This window comes from Physeter macrocephalus, chromosome 11 (genome assembly GCF_002837175.3).
Source record: "Physeter macrocephalus isolate SW-GA chromosome 11, ASM283717v5, whole genome shotgun sequence".
NCBI lineage: Eukaryota > Metazoa > Chordata > Mammalia > Artiodactyla > Physeteridae > Physeter > Physeter macrocephalus.
In genome coordinates this window covers 65923067-65942333 of record NC_041224.1, presented here as the reverse complement: position 1 = coordinate 65942333, position 19267 = coordinate 65923067, and the positions used below count along the sequence as shown (strand labels likewise).

Below are 19267 nucleotides of genomic sequence, written 5' to 3'. Positions count from 1 at the left end.
TCACGGGCTGTAGAGCACAGGCTCAGTAGTTGTGGCACATGGGCTTAGTAGCTCCACATCATGTGGGATCTTCCCAGACCAGGGCTTGAACCTAAATCCCCTGCTTTGGCAGGCGGATTCTTAACCACTGCGCCACCAGGGAATCCCAAATGTGCAGTCTCATAACTTGTTTTCCAATAGCAAATGATTGGGCAAATAGTCTCTTGAAGGTTTAATGAAAAATTGTCCACCACTTTCTCAGAGAAAGCTAATGAGGGTATATGTCTCCAAATATGGATTGACGGAAGGACTGGGCCTGGACACTTTCTTTTTTACCATGTCTGGTCATTTGTCTTGTGTCCAGACTTCTGATTTTATCTAGAATCTGACCCTTGCATCTGGCCACCGCACCTATTTGGTAAATTGGTTCCCAAAGAACCTGTTTGGTCCTGGGTTATTCCTTCATTCATTTACTCATTTAATAATTTATCATTACAATGTACAATTCAGAACTCAGAGAGGCGTACCTCCTTTCCTGGGGGCAAAAAGCTACAGCAAGACAGCCACATTTGATAGATGAATTATTTATTCAACACATATTTATTGCTCACCTACTATGTGCCAGGTCCTGGTCAACTGCTGAAGAAAAGTGGAGGATTAGATAGTCATTGCTATTCTCCTACGGCGCTTATAATGAAATGAATAAAAACAAGAAACTCATAAGCACCTAGTATATTCAGTTCTGCTATGAGGAAAACCAGATGAAGACAGGGTCCCTGTCTTCTCCGGTAGGAAGTCAAGGCACAGTGTTGAACAAAGTTTAATAAAACACTCAAGTATGTGGTTCAGGTGCAAGTGCCTTAGTAGATAAGAGAAGAAGGAGCTTAAAAAGGGCCGGATAGTTAGGAAAGATTTCTGAAAGAGAGGTTATATCTAAAAATGGGTAGGATGGGGGAGAGGCTACTTTGGGGACAACTATGATGAACCTAGGGTTCAACAAGAAGACAGTGACAGACTTTCGTGAAAATCTCCCGTATTAGAAGAGCAGAGGAGTGACTAGTCTCCAGTGTCAGGCCCTCGGAGACCCTGCAGTTTACCTGCTCTCCTCAGTCAAGCTATCCTGCTCAAGCTGCTGCCTTAGTCCCAGGCTGTACATTGGGACGTTGCAGAGTCATGCTTTTACGTTTGTGCACACAGGATCAGCCTTTAGTTGCTAGGACCAACCTCATTATTTTTTTATTCACCTGTGGGGTTTTTTTTGTTTGTTTTTTGCTTTCCTTAGTCCTTGAATTAATTCCTCGAGTAGAGTCCAATCAGAATAGTTGGCTAATCCTAACCTCTGTGCAAACACCATCTATTCTAATCACGCATCTAACAGTCAGTCCTCGGTACCGGCGGGCTCCGCATCCGAGGATATGGAGTGCCGACTGTACTATGCCATTTTATATAAGGGATTTAAGTATCCGCGAATTTTGGTATCCACGGGGTCGGGGGGGGTCCTGGAAGAAAGCCCCCGCGGATACCGAGGGACGACTGTATGCAGTTTCTCTAAGAGTTCAGCGGAAATTGCCCTCCCCGAATTGATTCCCACCATTGCATGCTGGGGCGTAAGAGGAACCCGGCTTGGTAACTTCTCTCAACGAACCAACTTTTGGAGGAAGTCATCGTTGGGTTCCTGGTATGCCCTCAAAGGTAGGGTCGCCACGAGAAGCCAGAGGCGAGAAGCACAGAAGAGGCTGACTTCACCCGAAGGCAGGCCGTTTTCTGGTGAGGGTTGCAATGTTGAGGCGTGTCTGAAGAGGCGGCTCGGGAAAGGGCACTCTGGGAGCGAAGGGTCGAGGCGGGAGGGGATCCGGGGTCCGCGATGTGCCCAAGCGCCCGGCAGTGGGAGTTCCCACCTGCGGCGCTTTAAGGACCCGGAGCAACCGAAGGACTCTGCATGCGTCCCAGGACAGTGGGGGAATCGCGGGGCTGTAAACCTCAGGCCAAGCCCCGCTCTCGTGACCTGCGCCCTGGAACACTGACAGCTCTAGACTCCTCTCCGACGAAAACACGAAGACGCTCTCGCGCCGGAACTTTCAAACCGCAGAGAAGCCACGCCCTCCCCGGAACCGGAAGCTTTACAACTAGCGCCACTTGCAGGCTGGTTATTTATAAAGGGGCGGGGGCCGCTGTAGGAACTGCAACTCCCAGAATGCAGCGCGGAGCTTCCTGTTTCCGGCGAGAGGACCTGAGTGAGTGTTTACACCGGCGGCTCTGCGGCCGGGTTCCTTCCGCGGGACGGGTGAGGGCGCTGGGTACTGGGTCGCGCGGGCTGGACGTGTGTTGACTAGTTAGCTGGTCCCGTGGGAGCGGTGGGGTCGTTACCCAAGAGGTAGTGTCCCTGTCCCAATATAAACTATCAGTGACCTTGGGCCACTGACTTCACCTTTCTGAGTCTCGGTTCCTTTGTCTGTAGTATGTAAATGAGAATTCCTGTCTCAGGGAACAGTTGTGAGGATTAAATGAGATATGGTAGATTAAAAATCCCATTTCCTTCCCTGCCATAAACCTGGAGATGGACGGTTTGAGGATGCCTTAGGGTCTGCTGGGCAGCCTCTGAAGGCTTTTCTTTCCTCTTACAAAGAAGCCACTTTGGAAGCAATAATGATTATAGCAAGGGCTTATCTTGCCTTACAAGGTTCTTCTCCCCTCAGGTTTTTGATTCATTTTCTGGGCACCCATAAGTACTGGGCATTGGGACAGTAGCGACCAAAAATTCTGGTCTTTGCTTTCAAGCGCCTCTAAGAATGGGATGCGGGGGAGATTGAGAAGTAAATAGATATGTGTAACCCTTTGCCATGAGGGAATATGACAACAATAGAGGGAAGAGAGAGGGGACAGGAGAGGTTTTATTTGGGTTGGTCTTGTTAGGAGTTTGCTTAGAGATGGAAGAGGGAAGAGGGGTTACATGCAGAGTTAGCAGATGAGGGGAGGTATAAAGTGGGGGAGAGCTTTGTTTTGAATCCAGGCTTGGGAGGGTGGGGCAACCCAGAGCTCTTTAGGAGGAAGGCTTTTTTTTTTTTTTTTTGCGGTACGCGGGCCTCTCACTGTTGTGGCCTCTCCCGTTGCGGAGCACAGGCTCCGGACGCGCAGGCTCAGCGGCCATGGCTCACGGGCCTAGCCGCTCCGCGGCATGTGGGATCTTCCCGGACCGGGGCATGAACCCGTGTCCCCCACGAACCTGTGTCCCCTGCATCGGCAGGCGGACTCTCAACCACTGCACCACCAGGGATGCCCTGGCATGACATTTTTATGTCCACTTTAAAGCTGAAGAAACTGAGGCTTAGACAGCAAGGGTCTGTCATAGGATGAGTGAAGAGGACCCCAGGTTCTAGTTCTGGCCTCCTGATGCTGCATCTTGCACTTTTTCAAGTGTCACCCTGAATTACCTCTCATTCAGCCCCCTTGGGGTGGGGGCGGTGTAGGGTGGTTGTCCTTTAACCACTAAGGCTTTGTTCCTTTACAGGGAGAAAGAGAGAGCGCGAAAGAGAGAGGATGTCTCTCTCAGATTGGCACCTGGCGGTGAAGCTGGCTGACCAGCCACTTGCCCCCAAATCTATTCTTCGGTTGCCAGAGACAGAGCTCGGAGAATACTCACTGGGAGGCTATAGCATTTCATTTCTGAAGCAGCTCATTGCTGGCAAACTCCAGGAGTCTGTTCCAGACCCCGAACTGATCGGTGAGTCTCTGTGGACTAGGGATGGGCTGCTGCTCTGATCTCTTTTGGGGGAGAATAATTCTGGAATTAAAGGGTAAATTAAGAGTTTGGGATTTGTCTCCTAATGTTAACACTCCAGGGAAGTGATTGTCGTTGGGTGAATAGAAACACAAATCATAATGAAACTATTGTTGCCATTTTAGTCGTTAGTTATACTGAGCTACTTTATCACAACATTCCTTAACTATGACATTGTTGAATTCTTTCTCTGATAGTACAAGAGTTTGGGGTAGGGAGACTTCCCTGGTGGTCCAATGGGTAAGACTCCGTGCTCCCAATGCAGGGGGCCTGGGTTCAATCCCTGGTCGGGGAACTAGATCCTGCATGCATGCTGCAACTGAGAATTCGCATGCCCCAACTAAGAAGCCTGCATGCTGCAACTAAGACCCAGGACAGCCAAAAAAAAAAAAAAGAATTTAGGTTAGGAAGGAGGAGCTGGCTAGGGAAAGCCCCTCAGTATATGGCATTTGAGCTGGGTATTAAGGGGTGGTTAGAAGGATTTTTGGTTGGTTGGTTGGTTCGAGGGAAAGCAGTGAAAAAGGACAGATGGCAAGGGCATTCTAGGTGGAGGAAGAAGGAATTTAAATATAATTCCTTCCTTCCTTCCTTCCTTCTTCCCTCCCTCCCTCCCTTCCTCCCTCCTTCCCTTCCCTGCATGGCTTGCGGGATCTTAGTTCCCCCACCAGGGATTGAACCCAGGCCCCGGCAGTGAAAGTGAATATAATTAAATTATATTGTAAACGCAATGTCATATAAACTGACAAAATGGTATAAGCTGGCAAAAAATGTGTTTTCAGTCATAAAAATATGGGGTTCATCCTTTTTTATTGTTGCATTTTCCCGTTCATTTAAATTGAGCTGTCTTCATGGTGTTAAGCTCTAGAGTTTTCCTGCATAGATTCTGTGTTTTATCAGTTTGTGCTCGCTAACAGTTGTTATTAAAATGTATTTATTGGGCTTCCCTGGTGGCGCAGTGATTAAGAATCCGCCTGCCAATGCAGGGGACACGGGTTTGAGCTCTGGTCTGGGAAGATCCCACATGCCACGGAGCAACTAAGCCTGTGTGCCACAACTACTGAGTCCACATGCCACAGCTACTGAAGTCCACGTGCCTAGAGCCCGTGCTCCGCAACAAGAGAAGCCACCGCAATGAGAAGCCTGCGCACCACAACGAAGAGTAGCCCCTGCTCACCACAATTAGAGAGAGCCCACCTGCAGCAACGAAGACCCAACACAGCCAGATAAAAAAAATAAAAAATGTATTTATTAAGTAAGAGTACTTTTAAAAGCATATATCATTCTGTAGCTATCTGTCCAATCAAGATAAGGTTCTTAGGGGACAAAAATCATTTAAATTGTTTTGAGGAGCAAAATATAAATGAACAGTTTTTTTTTTTTTTAGATCTGATCTACTGTGGCCGGAAGCTAAAAGATGATCAGACCCTTGACTTCTATGGCATTCAGCCTGGGTCCACAGTCCATGTTCTGCGCAAGTCCTGGCCTGAGCCTGATCAGAAACCCGGTGAGAGAGTGCTGTCTGTTAGACAGGCAGGGCTTCTGTAATATCTACAAGGGAAGGAGGGTCTGTGTGTGTTCTTGAGGCAAGGGCCTGGGTGGAACAAAGAGGTGATTTACTGAGATGATAATAGAGGATATCTTTATTACTTATTGGATTAGACCACATTGATTAACAGAGTACAATTTTGACCTTGCTGCCAACGCCACTAACAGAAAGGTATTTGTTTCTCTACTTTTAAGTTCATTACCCACTGTTTTAATGGGGTGGGGAGGATGTGTCTATTTAAATTCCTTTAGGGAGTGAACTTTGTATCTTTTTGTTATTGTTGTTGTTGTTCTCATTAGAAAAAAGCTGGAAACTCCCTGCTTTCCTCTAAATGCTGTAGTGTGCTCTCATGTTAGCAAATCTTCGCACAAATTGTTGCGGGTGGTGATTTGTTCAGTCACCTCACTCCTGCTGTACTGATAATTTATTTTTCTGAAGCTTGAAAATATTTGAGTGGTATCAAAGTAGCTCTTGGAGAAAGCATACAAAGCCTCTAATGCTTTTTTGACTTATTAATAAAAGGTGCTGCTTGGAATTCATAATTTAAATTTTGCATCTGTGTTTTAAAAGCCTCCCCAAAGATAAAGCTAAGCTGTATAAGAGATTAGCATTGTTAAAAACGGGCAGTTGGACATATTTTAATAATGTTCACGATTGCTTTGACTGGTTATCAGCTTGAAATTTTTTCTCTTTTCAATTATAAACATAAAGGACAAAAAGATCTTCTTTTGTACCCTGATGGGAAGTGAGAAAGAGAAAGGCAGTCTCTGACATCTGGGGGCTGGCCTGGCCTTCAGCTAGGCCTTGAAACATGAACAATTTCATAGGCCACCAACATCTACAAGGCCACTCACTCTGGGACTGTAATGGATCAAGACAAAAACAAGATTCTTCTCATTTCTGAACAGAGGCAAAAACATGAACATTGTCCAAACCACAGAAATGACCAAATATCCCTCTATCCTGGCTATTATGAGTGACTGCTGCTTGTTTACCAATTACAGCTTTCATCTTGCGCTAGTTTTCCTTCCTTCTAGATAAGAATTATTAAGATACGTGATCATAAAATCACCCCCACTTCCTGACAGGCTCCAATCCAGAGCAAAACCCTGCTTCCTTAAACTTCACCCACCAAGTCTCCCAACCAAAGCCCAAATCCTATAAGTTCTTTCTGACTCCCTCTTATTGAGATGCCCCATGGTTCTGGTGGTGGCATTCTCTCTGTAAGGGCAGTAAACGCATCTTGCTCAACTGTAGGTGTACCCCTCTGATCTTTGGCTGGAGGGTATTGACAGAAGGAAGGTAGCATTTGTTGCTTCTTCCAGCCAGATTGTTTCTCTTTGATATCTCATTTAATCATTACAGAGGCTCAGCAGCGTAGGGTAACAGCATTAGCATTTTATAGGCGAAGAAAAAGAGGGTTAGAAAGGTATTTATTCAAGGTCACCTGCTTAGAAAATGAATGTAAGAGCTGGGGTGTGAATCCAGGTTTTCCTGGCTCAAGAGCCCATGTTCTTTCCACTGGGCTGGCTGCCTCTCACTTCCAAAGGGTGAAACTAGCTCAGAGATGTTAAAGAGACAAGTATAACTCTTAGCTGATGACGGGCTTAAGATTTTGAGTCCTTTTTATCCCTCCTTCTGCCTGGAGATTTATTTTTGAAACAAACGGACTTTTTACTGGGAGGTGAAAATAAACTTTTAGATTTGAAAGTAAACTTTTGTGACAGCATTTTAGGTATTTTATCCTTGAGTGTTCTTCCAAAAGGAAACACATTTCTTTTATCTCCCACGAGATTAGATCCTGTAGGAGGAGAAGGTGTCAGTTTCTTCCTTCCCACCTGGATCCTTTTGGTGGTTCTCAGCAGAGGGTTACAAATCCCTTTAGGATCTCACTTAGGCCTGCTGTTTGAGCAGGGGTGTGTACCCCGGGCTCCAGCCACCAAGAACGACTTACTGTTCCTTTGAAGCACCTCATATTCTTCCATGCCTTTGCACTCGTTCTCACTTAGGCCTGGAATACCTTCTCTTCCCAGTAAACATCTGCTTTACCTTAAATACCCCTCTCAAACGTTCTCTTCTGGGAGGCAGCTCTGTGTGGTCCTCCCTCTCAGTAATGGCTGTCTGCCTCCATGTTCCTAATGCCCCCGCTGTGGTCCATGCCTCTGTTGAAGTCCTGTGAGATGGGCTGATGTCCTAAATAGTGGAGTGACCAAGTAAAACTAAGACAACTGCTAAACTTTCCCATATATATGAGTCATTGTGTCCAAAGATCAAAAAGGAGCTTTGAGTCCCAGTGACATGCTTGTTTTTGGACATGTGATGAGTTTGTTAAGAATCCTAGAAGTACAGTGTTTTCTTGGTCGTTGTTGTATTTGTCTTTTTTAATCAAAATAATATTACAGAGGCCTGAAAGAAAATGTCCAAAAGAAAAGAGTTACCCCTGATCCTGTCACCCTAGCTTGTTCCCTTCCAGCCTTGGCCCACGTGCACACTGACACACATCACAAAGTTTTACTAGAGAATGCACATATAACTATGTTCTATTTCTTTCTTTTAACATATTGTGCCAGCATAGCTCCATATCGTTCAGATGGCTTGCAGCACTTATTTTAAATCACTGCACAAAAGTCTGCTGAGTTCCTTATACCCTCCTCCTTTTCAAATGTGAAAAGCTTAGAACTCCTGCAGTGGGATATTGATCAGAGCAGTCTCTTTCATGTGGTAAGATGCCCCTCTGCTGGAACTTGAATTTGTTTATCTACAAAGATGCTTAAAAGAGAGTGCAGTTTTCACATATATGGCATAAATGTCTTTTCTGATCCGGTGCCCATTCTTAGTGGGGTGATGAGGGAAGGGAACCTGCATCTGGGCACTTGCTGAAGTGATGTTGTGCGTCTGCAGCAGGGCCAGGGCCGGGTTGTAGGGTAACTGAGTGTCTTGTCCCCAGAACCTGTGGACAAAGTGGCTGCCCTGCGGGAGTTCCGGGTGCTGCACACTGCCCTGCACAGCAGCTCCTCCTACAGGGAGGCGGTGAGTATGTGCCGAGCCCCCTGCGAGATGCTTGCCAGGCCTGCTGGAGAGGGGTTAAACTCGAGTGGTGTAGGGAGGGAGCTGAAAGCCGGTTGCCATGGCTCCCAAGAGTTCCTTGGGGAGTTTCTGCCATGTCTGTGGGTCTCAGTAGAGCCCTATCTTCCCCCAAAGAGGCTCTCAGCTAGGCATTGTTGATTCCCTCTAATGATAATGATACAACCTCTCCTGACCTTGGCCTCATGGAATGAATATGGTTACAGCAACGGATGCATATACTGTTTCTGCTGGGCCTCGTTCTTTGACTTTGGCTGAACTGCCTGACACCCACTCCTTACCAGGATTTCCTCACTGGGAAAATGTCTTTCTATAGGAGAGTCGATAATCAAGATTAATACAGCTGCAAACTTCCCAATATATATAAATGTGAAATGGTAATTATGTGGAGATTGAAAAGGACTTTTGGGATCTAGAGAAACCTTTGTTATTGGGCTTATAATGAAAGCTTTTATTTTGGAAGCACTAGAACTGTAAATGAGGGAAAAGACCAGAGATTGAAGGTTTATTGTGATCTTGCTTTTATATTGTTTGTTTCCCCTCCAGTAAGCCATGATCTCAGAGAAAGAAGAGGTTCATTTGTTTCCTGGGGCTACTGTCCCATTTCGGTGGTGTATGTGCAAGCACTTAGAGGGAGGAAGTACTTCAGCAGAGTGTGGGTATTTGCTGAGTGCATTGAGCTAGTTGGAATGTTCAGCCCTCCCCACTTCTCTTGCAGGTCTTTAAGATGCTCAGCAATAAGGAGTCTCTGGATCAGATCATTGTGGCCACCCCAGGCCTCAGCAGTGACCCCATTGCTCTTGGTAAGTGTAAGGCTGAGCTTAAGGAAATAGGAGCTGTTGGAGAAGGAGAAACCAGGAGGAGGCAATGACCTTAAAGAACCTTTGACCATCTTGTGAAGAATCACTGGTCTTGTGGCTGGAGGGGGAGTAATCCAGATGTATTCCATACACCCAGCCCTCCAAGAGTTGTCAGTCCCACAGCAAAAATATGGCCTGACTAACATCATAAATGAGACTATGAGGAAGCCATGTGAGGGCAGCTGTTAGCCCAAACCACAGCCATCAGGGAAGACTTCCTGCACACCTTGATGGATAAGGGAAGAACCCAGAGATAAGGGGAAAAGAGGCTGCTGTAGTGGTACACAGCATGTAACCTAAGTGCGGGGGGGCAAGTAGGGAGCAAGATGGAGAGCACATTGTTGTGCTGCTGGGGCTTTGTTTCCCCCGCTTCTCATGAGGGCTGCTTTGTAATCTTGCGTCCCTGTTAAGCCGGTTGCTCTGAGGCCTGAGGTCTCTTCTCCCCACTGGATCTGGCTAAATTTCCAGTCTCTGAGGTGAGCCCTGTTCTCCTTCAGGGGTTCTCCAGGACAAGGACCTCTTCTCTGTCTTTGCTGATCCCAACATGCTTGATACGTAAGTATACCCATCTTATTAAGGGGACCCTATCTCTCCTCATGGTCGGGCCAGAAACCTAATCGTCGCCCTGGATTCTGCTCTTGCAGCCCATCCCCCAAATCTGTCTTCTAAATGTGTCAGGAGGGGAGAAGGAGCAAGGGCTATGGGGGGAATAACAAAGCCCAAGGACAGGGGCATGCAGAGATGTTGGGATGAAGCAGGGTTCTGAGGGAGGTGGCTTTGCAGGCCATGCTCAGTTTAGATCTCATTCAGTAGATATTAGGGAGCCTTTGAAGGATTTTAAGCTGGGAAAGAAACAGGTGTATACCTCCCAAAATTTTAGAGCTGGAAGGGATAGTAGAGGTTGTGTCCCCTTATTTGCAAGTGAAGAAAACAGCCAAAGCCTGGAAAGAGAAGGGACCTGTCAAAGATTGCCCAGTGAAGTAGTGGTGGACTCAAGACCAGAAACTGACCCCTGAGCCTCCTGGGCTGTGCATGTCCCATCATGCATTGCCAGAGGGGAAGGGGAAGCATCTGCAGGAGGGTCCGGGGGTGAAGGCCTTGCTGTTGCTGGGGACAGAGCATGAGGAGCACAAGCCGACTGGAGGGAGGTGCTGAAGACTGGGAGATTGAAGGGCAGCCCTGGGTGACTTGATTGTTGTGAGGGGCACCCAGAATTCCTGTCATGGCCAAGGGTGCTCTTTCCTTCTTAGTCACCCTTGGGTTTCTTCCTGCCCCATCTCAGGTTAGTGCCTGCTCACCCGGCTCTGGTCAATGCCATTGTCTTGGTTCTGCACTCGGTGGCAGGCAGCACCCCGCTGCCGGGGGCCGACTCCTCTTCCCGTGGCATGCCCTCCAGCTCGTACCGCGATATGCCAGGTGAGCCCCAGGACAGTGGAACGCAGGCCCCCTCGGGAGCGGGCAGTGGTCCAGGGGTTTGCTTTACTCAGCAGCTATGTATAGTGCTGGCAGAGGGCGTTCCTCGGGAACTCTCAGTTTGAGTCAAGGAGTGCATCTGTCCTGTAATTTTCCAAGGGGAGAGATGAAAATATGAATTTGGAGAGTAACTAGAGCTGAGATTCTGGGGCTGCGCCTGTGCCTTTCTGTTCTTCCTCCTGAAATCTGTTCTCCCTCCTCCAGGTGGCTTCCTGTTTGAAGGGCTCTCTGATGATGAGGATGACTTTCACCCAGTAAGTGGCCTGGCTGCCTGCCATTTGGGGGAGATGGTGCTGGGGTTGCACCCCTCCCTGGGACCTGGCACGCCCCAGCTGGGAGGTGATCGGAGGCCCGTTGGTGACCCAGCGATGTCATACTATTGCTGTCTGAACCTGGCAGCTTGGGGAGGTTCCCCAAGAACTGTTCCTGGAGCGGGGCTGGGGTTCATCTGAGAACGTCACAGGGCTGCCTCCCTGATTCTTGGTGCCTCTCTTGTTCAGAGCGCCAGGTCCACGCCCTCGAGCAGCACACCCAGCTCCCGCCCAGCTTCCCTGGGGTACAGTGGAGCTGCCGGGCCCCGGCCTATCACCCAGAGCGAGCTGGCCACTGCCCTGGCCCTGGCCAGCACTCCGGAGAGCAGCTCTCACACGCCAACTCCTGGCACCCAGGTATGGAGAGAGGGCGGGAAGATCAAGGCCAGGCCCCTAAGGGAGAAGGTCCCAGTGGTAGAATGGATTTACCTTTGATGATCCTGGTGCTAGATCTGCTCTGAGCCGAACTCTACCTGGAGCCCTGGTGGGCTTCCTGCTGCAGCTCAGGCGACCTCCCCTCACCATCCTTTAGGGCTTAGAAGTCTGGGGTTCATCACGGGCCTGATTAACTCCTGCCAGCACTTTGGAAGAACCTCCCATCACACAGTATACCCTTCCTTGTCCCTGAAAGTGGCCAGACATCACAGGCTTAAGCATTCCTGGTGACGGTCACTCCAGCTTCCAAGGCCATCTCTCCCAGTGCTGGGTCCTAGGCTAGGTCGGGGGCTCCATTCCATCTCCCTGGAGCAAAAGAGAACAGAACCTTTCCTGCCCACATAGAGAGCTTTTGGGTACCTCTGTGTGGCTGTCTCATGCAGGCCCCTGCTGGGAGGCAGTCGTGGGGCACCTGGGGGCACCCTGGGGTGATGTGACAGCAGTGGGTATGTGCTGGGAGACTGAGGTGTCTCTGAGCGTGGCGCTGACCCTGGTTTGTCTCTAGGGCCATTCCTCAGGGACCTCCCCAGTGTCATCCGGCGTCCAGTCAGGGACGCCCATCACCAATGATCTCTTCAGCCAAGCTCTACAGCATGCGCTGCAGGCCTCCGGGCAGCCCAGCCTTCAGGTCAGTCTTCCCCACTCGTGATGTTCACATGGCTTCTTAGTTACTTTGGACGCTGAGCTTTCTTCTGCTCTCTGGAGGCCCTTCCCACTTGGCCTGCTTTGCTCCAGGAACAGCTGGGGCGTGGCAGTGTGACAGGAGAGGATGCTCCCAGCAAGGGCAGTTGTCCCTGTGGCTTCCGCTCCTGCCCCCAGTGACCACGGCCTGGCTCCGCTGACCACCTGGCTTGAATACTTGTGGCAGTTTTAGTTGAAGAGACACTCCTCCGTTCTGTGAGCGGTGACTGAGCCTTGAGCATGTATATACCGGGCCTGGGTCCAGCTCCTGGGGTAGAGACGAGCCAGTGCTGATCCCTGCCATGGAGGGGTGCCAGGCAGTTACTGCAGTGAGGGAGCAGCAGGGCGAGAAGCCCAGCCCAGGCTTGAGGTGAGGGCCTAGGTCAGGGAAAACTTTTCTGAGGAAGGGGTGTTTGGACTGACTGTCAAAGAATTAGTTAGAGGTTAGCCAGGCAGGGAAGGGGTGTTTGGTTGAGGGGACATGGTGTCCAGGCAGACGCAGCCACCTGTTTGAGTGAATGTGGAGGTACAGGTGACAAAACTCAAATAGGCAAAACCAGAAGGCGGTGTCCTTGTGGGTAAGATCCTGAGATGGAGCCAGAGTAAAGGAGAGCAGGAGGCTGAGTGTGAGGGCCTCATTGAGTGCCTGCGTAAGGAGATTAGTCTTGTCCTGTGGTCACCAGGGAGCCGTGGAAGATTTTAAGCAGCGAGTGACACCATCTCCCCTGCCTCACGGAATGTGGAAGCTTAGCTAGCAGCTAAGTGCATGACCCAGGGGGTTCACATTGTACTGCATGCCTCTGTGCACAGGCTGTTTGCTTCACTCTCTTTCCTTTGCTCCTAAGCCTGGGGCATGAAAGTCATTTCTGGAACTTGTCCACGGTCATCAAGCCATTAAGTGATAGAGACAGGGTCAGGCCCGTGTGGTTTTCGCCAGCCCACATGGCCCTGGTGGACAGTGAGGGGAACGGGAGCAGGACCCGCGGACAGCTGGTCTTTTCCGTTCCTTCATCTTCCCCATCCTGATGCCTGTTCACTCTGTTCTCCAGCTCAGAAGCTTTCATGTCTCTCCCTGGCCTGTAACATGAGTTTGAGTTGGTTTGTGTGGTTTTTTAAAAGCCCAGCACATCCTCACCCTTGCCTGCCTGCTTCTCTGAATTTGCATTTCATCCCCACTGCCTTCTCCTTCCCATAGTGTGAACACAGCCTTTTCCCTCAGGTGTGCACTTCCTTTTGCATGGGATAGAGATATTGATGAAGCTTTGAAAATACGAAATTTCTTTCAACCCTTATGGTAGAGAAGGACTTCCGTAGCTGAAAGTCAAAATCGAGGAACCATTGTATAAAAAGTAAAAGATATTTTGAGTTAATAAATGTGAACGTTGCTGCATAGCAAATCAAACCCAACCAACCAACCAACCAACCAACAAAAAAAACAAGTGAAGTCTGAAAGCTAATAACAGACTGGGAAAGAAATCTGCACGTATCAGACAAAGGGCAAAACCTCCCTGAACTATATAAGTTCTTGTGGTTTAGGACCAAGAATGCCATAGAAAAATGGGCAAAAGACATGAACAGACTATTCATGAAGAAGGAAGTACAGATGGCCCTTAAAGCTGTGTAATTCCTTGCAGTCCCATTTCTCGAAATTTATCCTGAAGATGTATGTGCATGTAGAGGATGACATTTGTACACAATCAGTCACTGCAGTGTTGTTTGTAATGGCAAAGACTGGGAACAGCCCAGTTGTGGTACATTTCAGGACATCCACAAGTTGGAATGTTATACAGTTATTAAAAAGTTCTTTATGTATTGGCATAGGGAGCTCTCTAGGATACATTAATATGCTGGGGAAAAAAAGGAGGGGTGTAAGAAAAGGGTAAATATAGGAACATATATTCATATTTCTTCAAAGAAAATAAAATACGTTATCGGGGTGGGGAGGGGAGTAGATGAGAGTGAGACTTTTCACTGTGTATCATAGTAAAAAGAGAAGTTAATTTAAAAATGTACCCCCCCACCCGTTTGTGTTTGTGTGTGTTTGTGTGTGTGTCTGTACATAACAGCAGGAGAAAGAAAGTAACTTAATCTTTTGAAATTTAGACATTGAGTACTTTGTGATTTCTCTTTTGATCCTTATGTTACATTTTCCCCTTTTTTATTGGAAAAACTTTTACTGTAACTTGTTCTTTAAACCCTCAGGCCTCTCTTGTAGTTCTCCTAGAAGCGCTGTGTTGTATGGAACTTCACATCAGCAACTTTACTGGGGGAACCCACCTTTCTCTCTCCCCCTGAAAGGACAGACATAAGCAAGTCTCCGTAGGAGCCTAACTAACAGCTTCTGCCTGTCCCATCTTTCTGCAGAGCCAGTGGCAGCCCCAGCTGCAGCAGCTGCGTGACATGGGCATCCAGGATGATGAGCTGAGCCTGCGGGCCCTGCAAGCCACTGGGGGGGACATCCAAGCGGCCCTGGAGCTCATCTTTGCCGGAGGAGCCCCATGAACTCCCTGCTCCACCTGAGCCCCCAGCAAACTGCCAAGGCCGCTGCCCATGGGAAGCACTCTTGAAGGTGCCCCATCCCTCCTCTCCCCAATACATCTGATGGTCGACCTTCTGCTTTGCCCAGTGCTTGGCCTTTCTGGCTGATCTGAGCTGGTAGAGGCAGTGGGGCAAGCATGGTGTGCAGGTTTTGGTTCCGTGGCATCAGGGAGCACAGCTGGCCCCTGCTTCTGGGCCCTGGGTGGAGAATTTTAGATCCACATCCTGAGATGCTGCGTGATGCCCACACTGGTTTTTTGGCAGAAGTTTCCAGTGGTAGCCCCCAGAGCCTATGGTGCTTTGGGTGTGGCATCCTCAGGATGTGCCCAAGGACGGCTGCCAAGTCTCCATGTGGCTGCTGTGTTACAGCTGTGGCCAGAAGAGGCCGTGCTTCTGAGGTGACCGGTCTCAGGAGGGGCCAGGTGGACTTCCAGGGCAGCAGGTCGGGGAAGCTCACCCTCCACATCGTTCCCTCTCCCAAAGGCTTTCAAAAGATTCCTTGTCCCTCCCCTGGCCTAGTCTCACCAGGCACTCTTTGATACCTGTTCTGTAATGATGCCAGAATCCAGGCCTCAGAGCCGTGCCAGGAGGCAGGGCCCTCTTCTCTCTCCTGAAGGCGTAAATACAAGAGCAGTTAAATAACAATGCTAAACAACAACACCAACACAAACAGGGCCCAGCTTTCATACTGAAGAGAGGGCACGAACTCCCAAGCTGCTGCTCCATCTGCCCGAGCTCTCGTTCCCCTGGCACAGTGTTCCCTGGCGCGTCGCAGACATGGCCAAGTTGAGCGAGTGGGTTTCATGTACTTTGAATACTTTTTGTCAGGAAAAAAATCGTTCAGCTGGTGTCTCGGTGGGAAGTTGCTCAGAGGTCTGCTCCTGCTGTGTCCCTTTGCCAGAGGTTTCATCCACAGCATCCACAGTCATGGTCATTCATCTTCTGCTTGTCACCTCCTGGGACAAAAGGTTTACCACTGATAAGGACTGCCTCCTCTGTCCTTTGTTCCCCAGAGCGTTTACCCCTTGGCCCCCTTTCTGTCTTGAGGGACCACACGGAACAGGCCTGCTCCCTCTGTTCTGTGAGCTGGGCTCTGGGAGTTCAGGAGAGTGGTAGGAATTCATTTGCCCTTTGACCTGTCCTCCTGGTTTTGGTCCCCAGCACGTCCTGTTCCTCTCTCTGGATGACCACCAATCTGGCAGTGATACTCTTAAAGAGAGGTACTTGGGAGGCCCCACTATTCCAGATATGGCCTGGACGGCAGGCCATATCTGGAATAGTGGCCTGCCAGAAATATGAAGTCTCCACATTTCCCTCTCCATCCTAGAGTTAACGTTGAGGGTTGTTTGCATTGGCTGAAAAGACTCAGAGCTCACCAGGCTTCTTGGTGCCAGGCCTCTTTGTGCCTCAGCGGTCTGCCTGGAACCCAGCTGCCTCTTCATAGTCGGGAGCAAAGACCAGGAAGCTCTGTCTTTGAACCTGATGTCTCTGGTTTGTGATGGAAACAAAGGCCAGTTCCATCCTCACAGGCCTGCCGTGGTCAAATGGGGCTGACACAGCCCTTCCCATCCCTGTGATACAGCCTGCCTAGAGCTGATTTCCATTCTGTGGCAACTTGCACCCTTCCCCCAGGAACTGTGCTGGGGCTCCTTAACTCCCCTGGCCCATTATGCTGCGAAACTCTTGGGTAACCTTGCCCTGTCCCTGGAACTGACTCCCAGATACCAGTTATACTGTTTCCCAGAATTGAACTGTCCCCACGATTTCCCTTTCCCTTCTTTGTCAGCTCTTTCCTCCAGGGTCTTGGCATGTTGTTTTTGCTTCCTGTAGCCATGTTTTAAATAACATATGTTGAGTCTGGTAAGTTCCTCCACCAAGCCTGGGGCTTTCCATGGGCCAAGGACTCCTTCCTTGCCATTGTCTGCTTTACCCTTTCAACAAACGTTTATTCAGTCTCTGCCCTGTGCCAGGTAAACATGACAAGGTCCTTGCTCTCACAGAGCCATGCCATTGGGAAGACAGACCAACAGATGTTTACACTAAAGCCTGATGAGAGTGGGCCAGGCAGGTCCTGTGGGCTTGGAGCTCATAGGAAGGGGCGCTCACTTGGGTTAGGGTGGGGCTGTGTGTGAGGGAGAGCTGCTTGGAGAAGGTGGCGTCTGACTTGAGACCTGCAGCAGGTGAGGAGGAATTGGGCAGGGAGGTGTACCTGCAGAGTGGGCTGGGAGCGGAGAGGACACAGCTCCTGGAGCCCTGTGTGTGAGGGTGGACTTCAAGGTAGGCAGAGGCTAGATCACTTTCAGCTATGCAAGGAGTTTGGACTTATCCTAAGGACAGTGGGAAGTCACAGGAGAATTTGAATCAGGGGAGGGAGTCAGGTTTACATCTTAGGCAGCTGGCTGCTGTGTGTGAATAGATGGGGAGTGGGGCGAGCTTGAGGAGGGGAGACCAGCGAGGAAGCTGTGATCCTCTTAGAACTGACAGTGTGTGACAGGCAGTGTGGCAGCTGGGGAGGAGAGGAGTGGGGGGGGGGCGGGGAGACTTCAGGAGTTAGTGTTGATAGCACATCTTGGGAAAGGTGACTGTGTTATGATTAGCTCCGTTTATCCGATGGAGACACCAAGGGTGAGAGGTGAGATCATCTGTGCACAGTCTTATGGTGGGGCAGTGGGCAAATCGGCCTTGGAAACTCAGGTCTGTCTTAAAGGAGTCAAGTCAAAGGTCAGCCCCTGGGTTACAACAGCGGGCACCCTTCCTGCTGCTGCCTGTGGCTTCTGAGTGTGGAGAAGTGGGAGGCAGTGTGTGGGTCTCATCAGGCTGAGGAGCTTGGGCTTCATCCTGAAGGCAAAGAGCACCCCTTGGATGGCTCTAGGCAGGGCAGTGGAGGACCAGGCTGGTGTGTGAGAGAATCTGACGGCTGCGTGGAGGCTGGATTTGTGGGAAGTGAGATTGGGAGTGGGAGACCAGCTAGGAGGCCCATTGCCTCCAGATGGGACACAGTGGGGGTCTCGACTAGAGCTGCAGTGGGGGAGCTGGGAGGAGGAGAGGGAGGTGAGATGTGAAGGACTAGATCTGGGGGGCAGGCAGGATGTGAGTGGGTAGATGGTGGTGCAGCAAGAATGAGGGAGTGGGGTTGGGGTCTGGAGTGCAAGACCAGTTTTGGAGATACTGAGCTTGAGGTACCATGGGACGGCCAGGTGGGGATTTCTTGTAGACAGGTGGAAGTTTCTAGGCTGGAGATAATGATCAGGAAGTTTCAAGTTGAAGGCTGGCCCTGTGTCAAGTGCAAAGGGAATCCAACTTTCCGGGGAAAGGTAGAGGAAAAGGGATGCCCACTAAGGAGTTAGACTTTCTAGGAGATAGTGCCTGATGGGCATGGGCGTGGAAGGGGGAGATGAGCTGCCTCTGGGAAGGCGAGAGCAGAGGTCATCAGAGCTGACTGAGTGCAGAGAACTGGACAGCGGGGCATGGTCAGTGGTGTGGAATGCCACAAAGAAACATCGTAACCCAGGGGCTGACCTTTGACTTGACTCCTTTAGCCATGGTGACCTTGGGGACGTATCACAGAGCTCAGCTGCAGGGGTTGAGGCCTTGAATAGGTGGGGGCGGTGGAGGCAGGGAGGGCAGAGAACTCTGGAGTACCTTCCCAGTGAGAGTGTAGTTGGAGGGGAGATGGGATTGAGAGTGAGCTTGTGCAGTTCAGCAGAGGTGAAGTTGGAATTGATCACGAGAACTTTTCTAGGAAGCTAAGGGGGGAAAAAAAAGGAAGAGACCCCAAAATAGAATATGCAAATATGCAGAGATGGGTGAGTTTTCTGAACAGATCCCTTCTCCTGATATAACTCAAATTTGGCTGGGCTGGCATGGGCTGGGCTGGCACAGCTTGCTGGGCACATGGGCCCTGGTTCTGCTCCTTGCCTCAGCCCCATATGGCCTGGGCCCCCGACCAAGCTCTGAGTCCTACCCTGAGGTGGCCTCTTGTTGCCTCTGCCACAGACTTTGGTAGTGAATGTCTGGTGGGGGTGCGGGGGTGGTATTTAGGCTTCCCTCTATCTGCTTACGCAGCCTCTGCAAACCCCCTCTGGCCTTGGGCTGGGGTCGGGTCAGCTTGGCTGTGCCCCTGGTTTCCCTGGGCTCAGCCGCGTTTGGCTCCTGTAGCTTCTGCTGTTGCTGGTAACAGAATTCGGCCTCCTCTATGCTTGAAATGCTTTTTGCAGAGACCCAGGCACTGCCCTATTCTACCTCGGCAAAAGCGGCTCACAGCAATGCAGTGCAATGTGCTCACTTATCAAGCACCCTCTCTGTGCCAGTCATTGAGCTAGGCATCAAAATGCCATCTCAGTTGATCCTCATAACAACCCTGAAAAGTCGACATTATTATCCCCATTTACAGATGAGTGCTTCCTGTTAACCGGACGTGACTGTGCTGGGAAACTGGTCTTTCTAGGACTTGGGTGGGATTGTATCAGCACGATTCCATCAGTGCACCCACCTGGGACCTTGTGCCTGGCTGGCAGGCCGGAAGCTACTCAGAGGGACTGAGGGTCTGTTCACCACTCATCCTTCCTGGAAGTGGCAGCTC

The 19267-nt window shown here is 49.9% G+C and overlaps 1 protein-coding gene across 2 annotated transcripts; it reads left to right on the top strand.

The window, feature by feature from the left end:
- Nucleotides 1–1903: 1903 nt before the first annotated feature.
- Nucleotides 1904–14761, top strand: UBL7 (ubiquitin like 7). Of its 2 annotated transcripts, none has more exons than XM_007113743.3 (11): nucleotides 1904–2213; nucleotides 3488–3700; nucleotides 5142–5261; nucleotides 8251–8333; nucleotides 9106–9190; nucleotides 9745–9802; nucleotides 10530–10663; nucleotides 10925–10974; nucleotides 11221–11388; nucleotides 11972–12094; nucleotides 14512–14761. In XM_007113743.3, exons 1-11 carry the CDS (start codon nucleotides 1919–1921, stop codon nucleotides 14647–14649), a joined length of 1467 nt encoding a protein of 488 aa, XP_007113805.2. In that variant the 5' UTR covers nucleotides 1904–1918; the 3' UTR covers nucleotides 14650–14761. The 2 variants fall into 2 exon arrangements, with proteins under 2 accessions (XP_007113805.2, XP_007113804.1); XM_007113742.3 differs by having other exon boundaries at nucleotides 2190–2263.
- Nucleotides 14762–19267: the final 4506 nt, after the last annotated feature.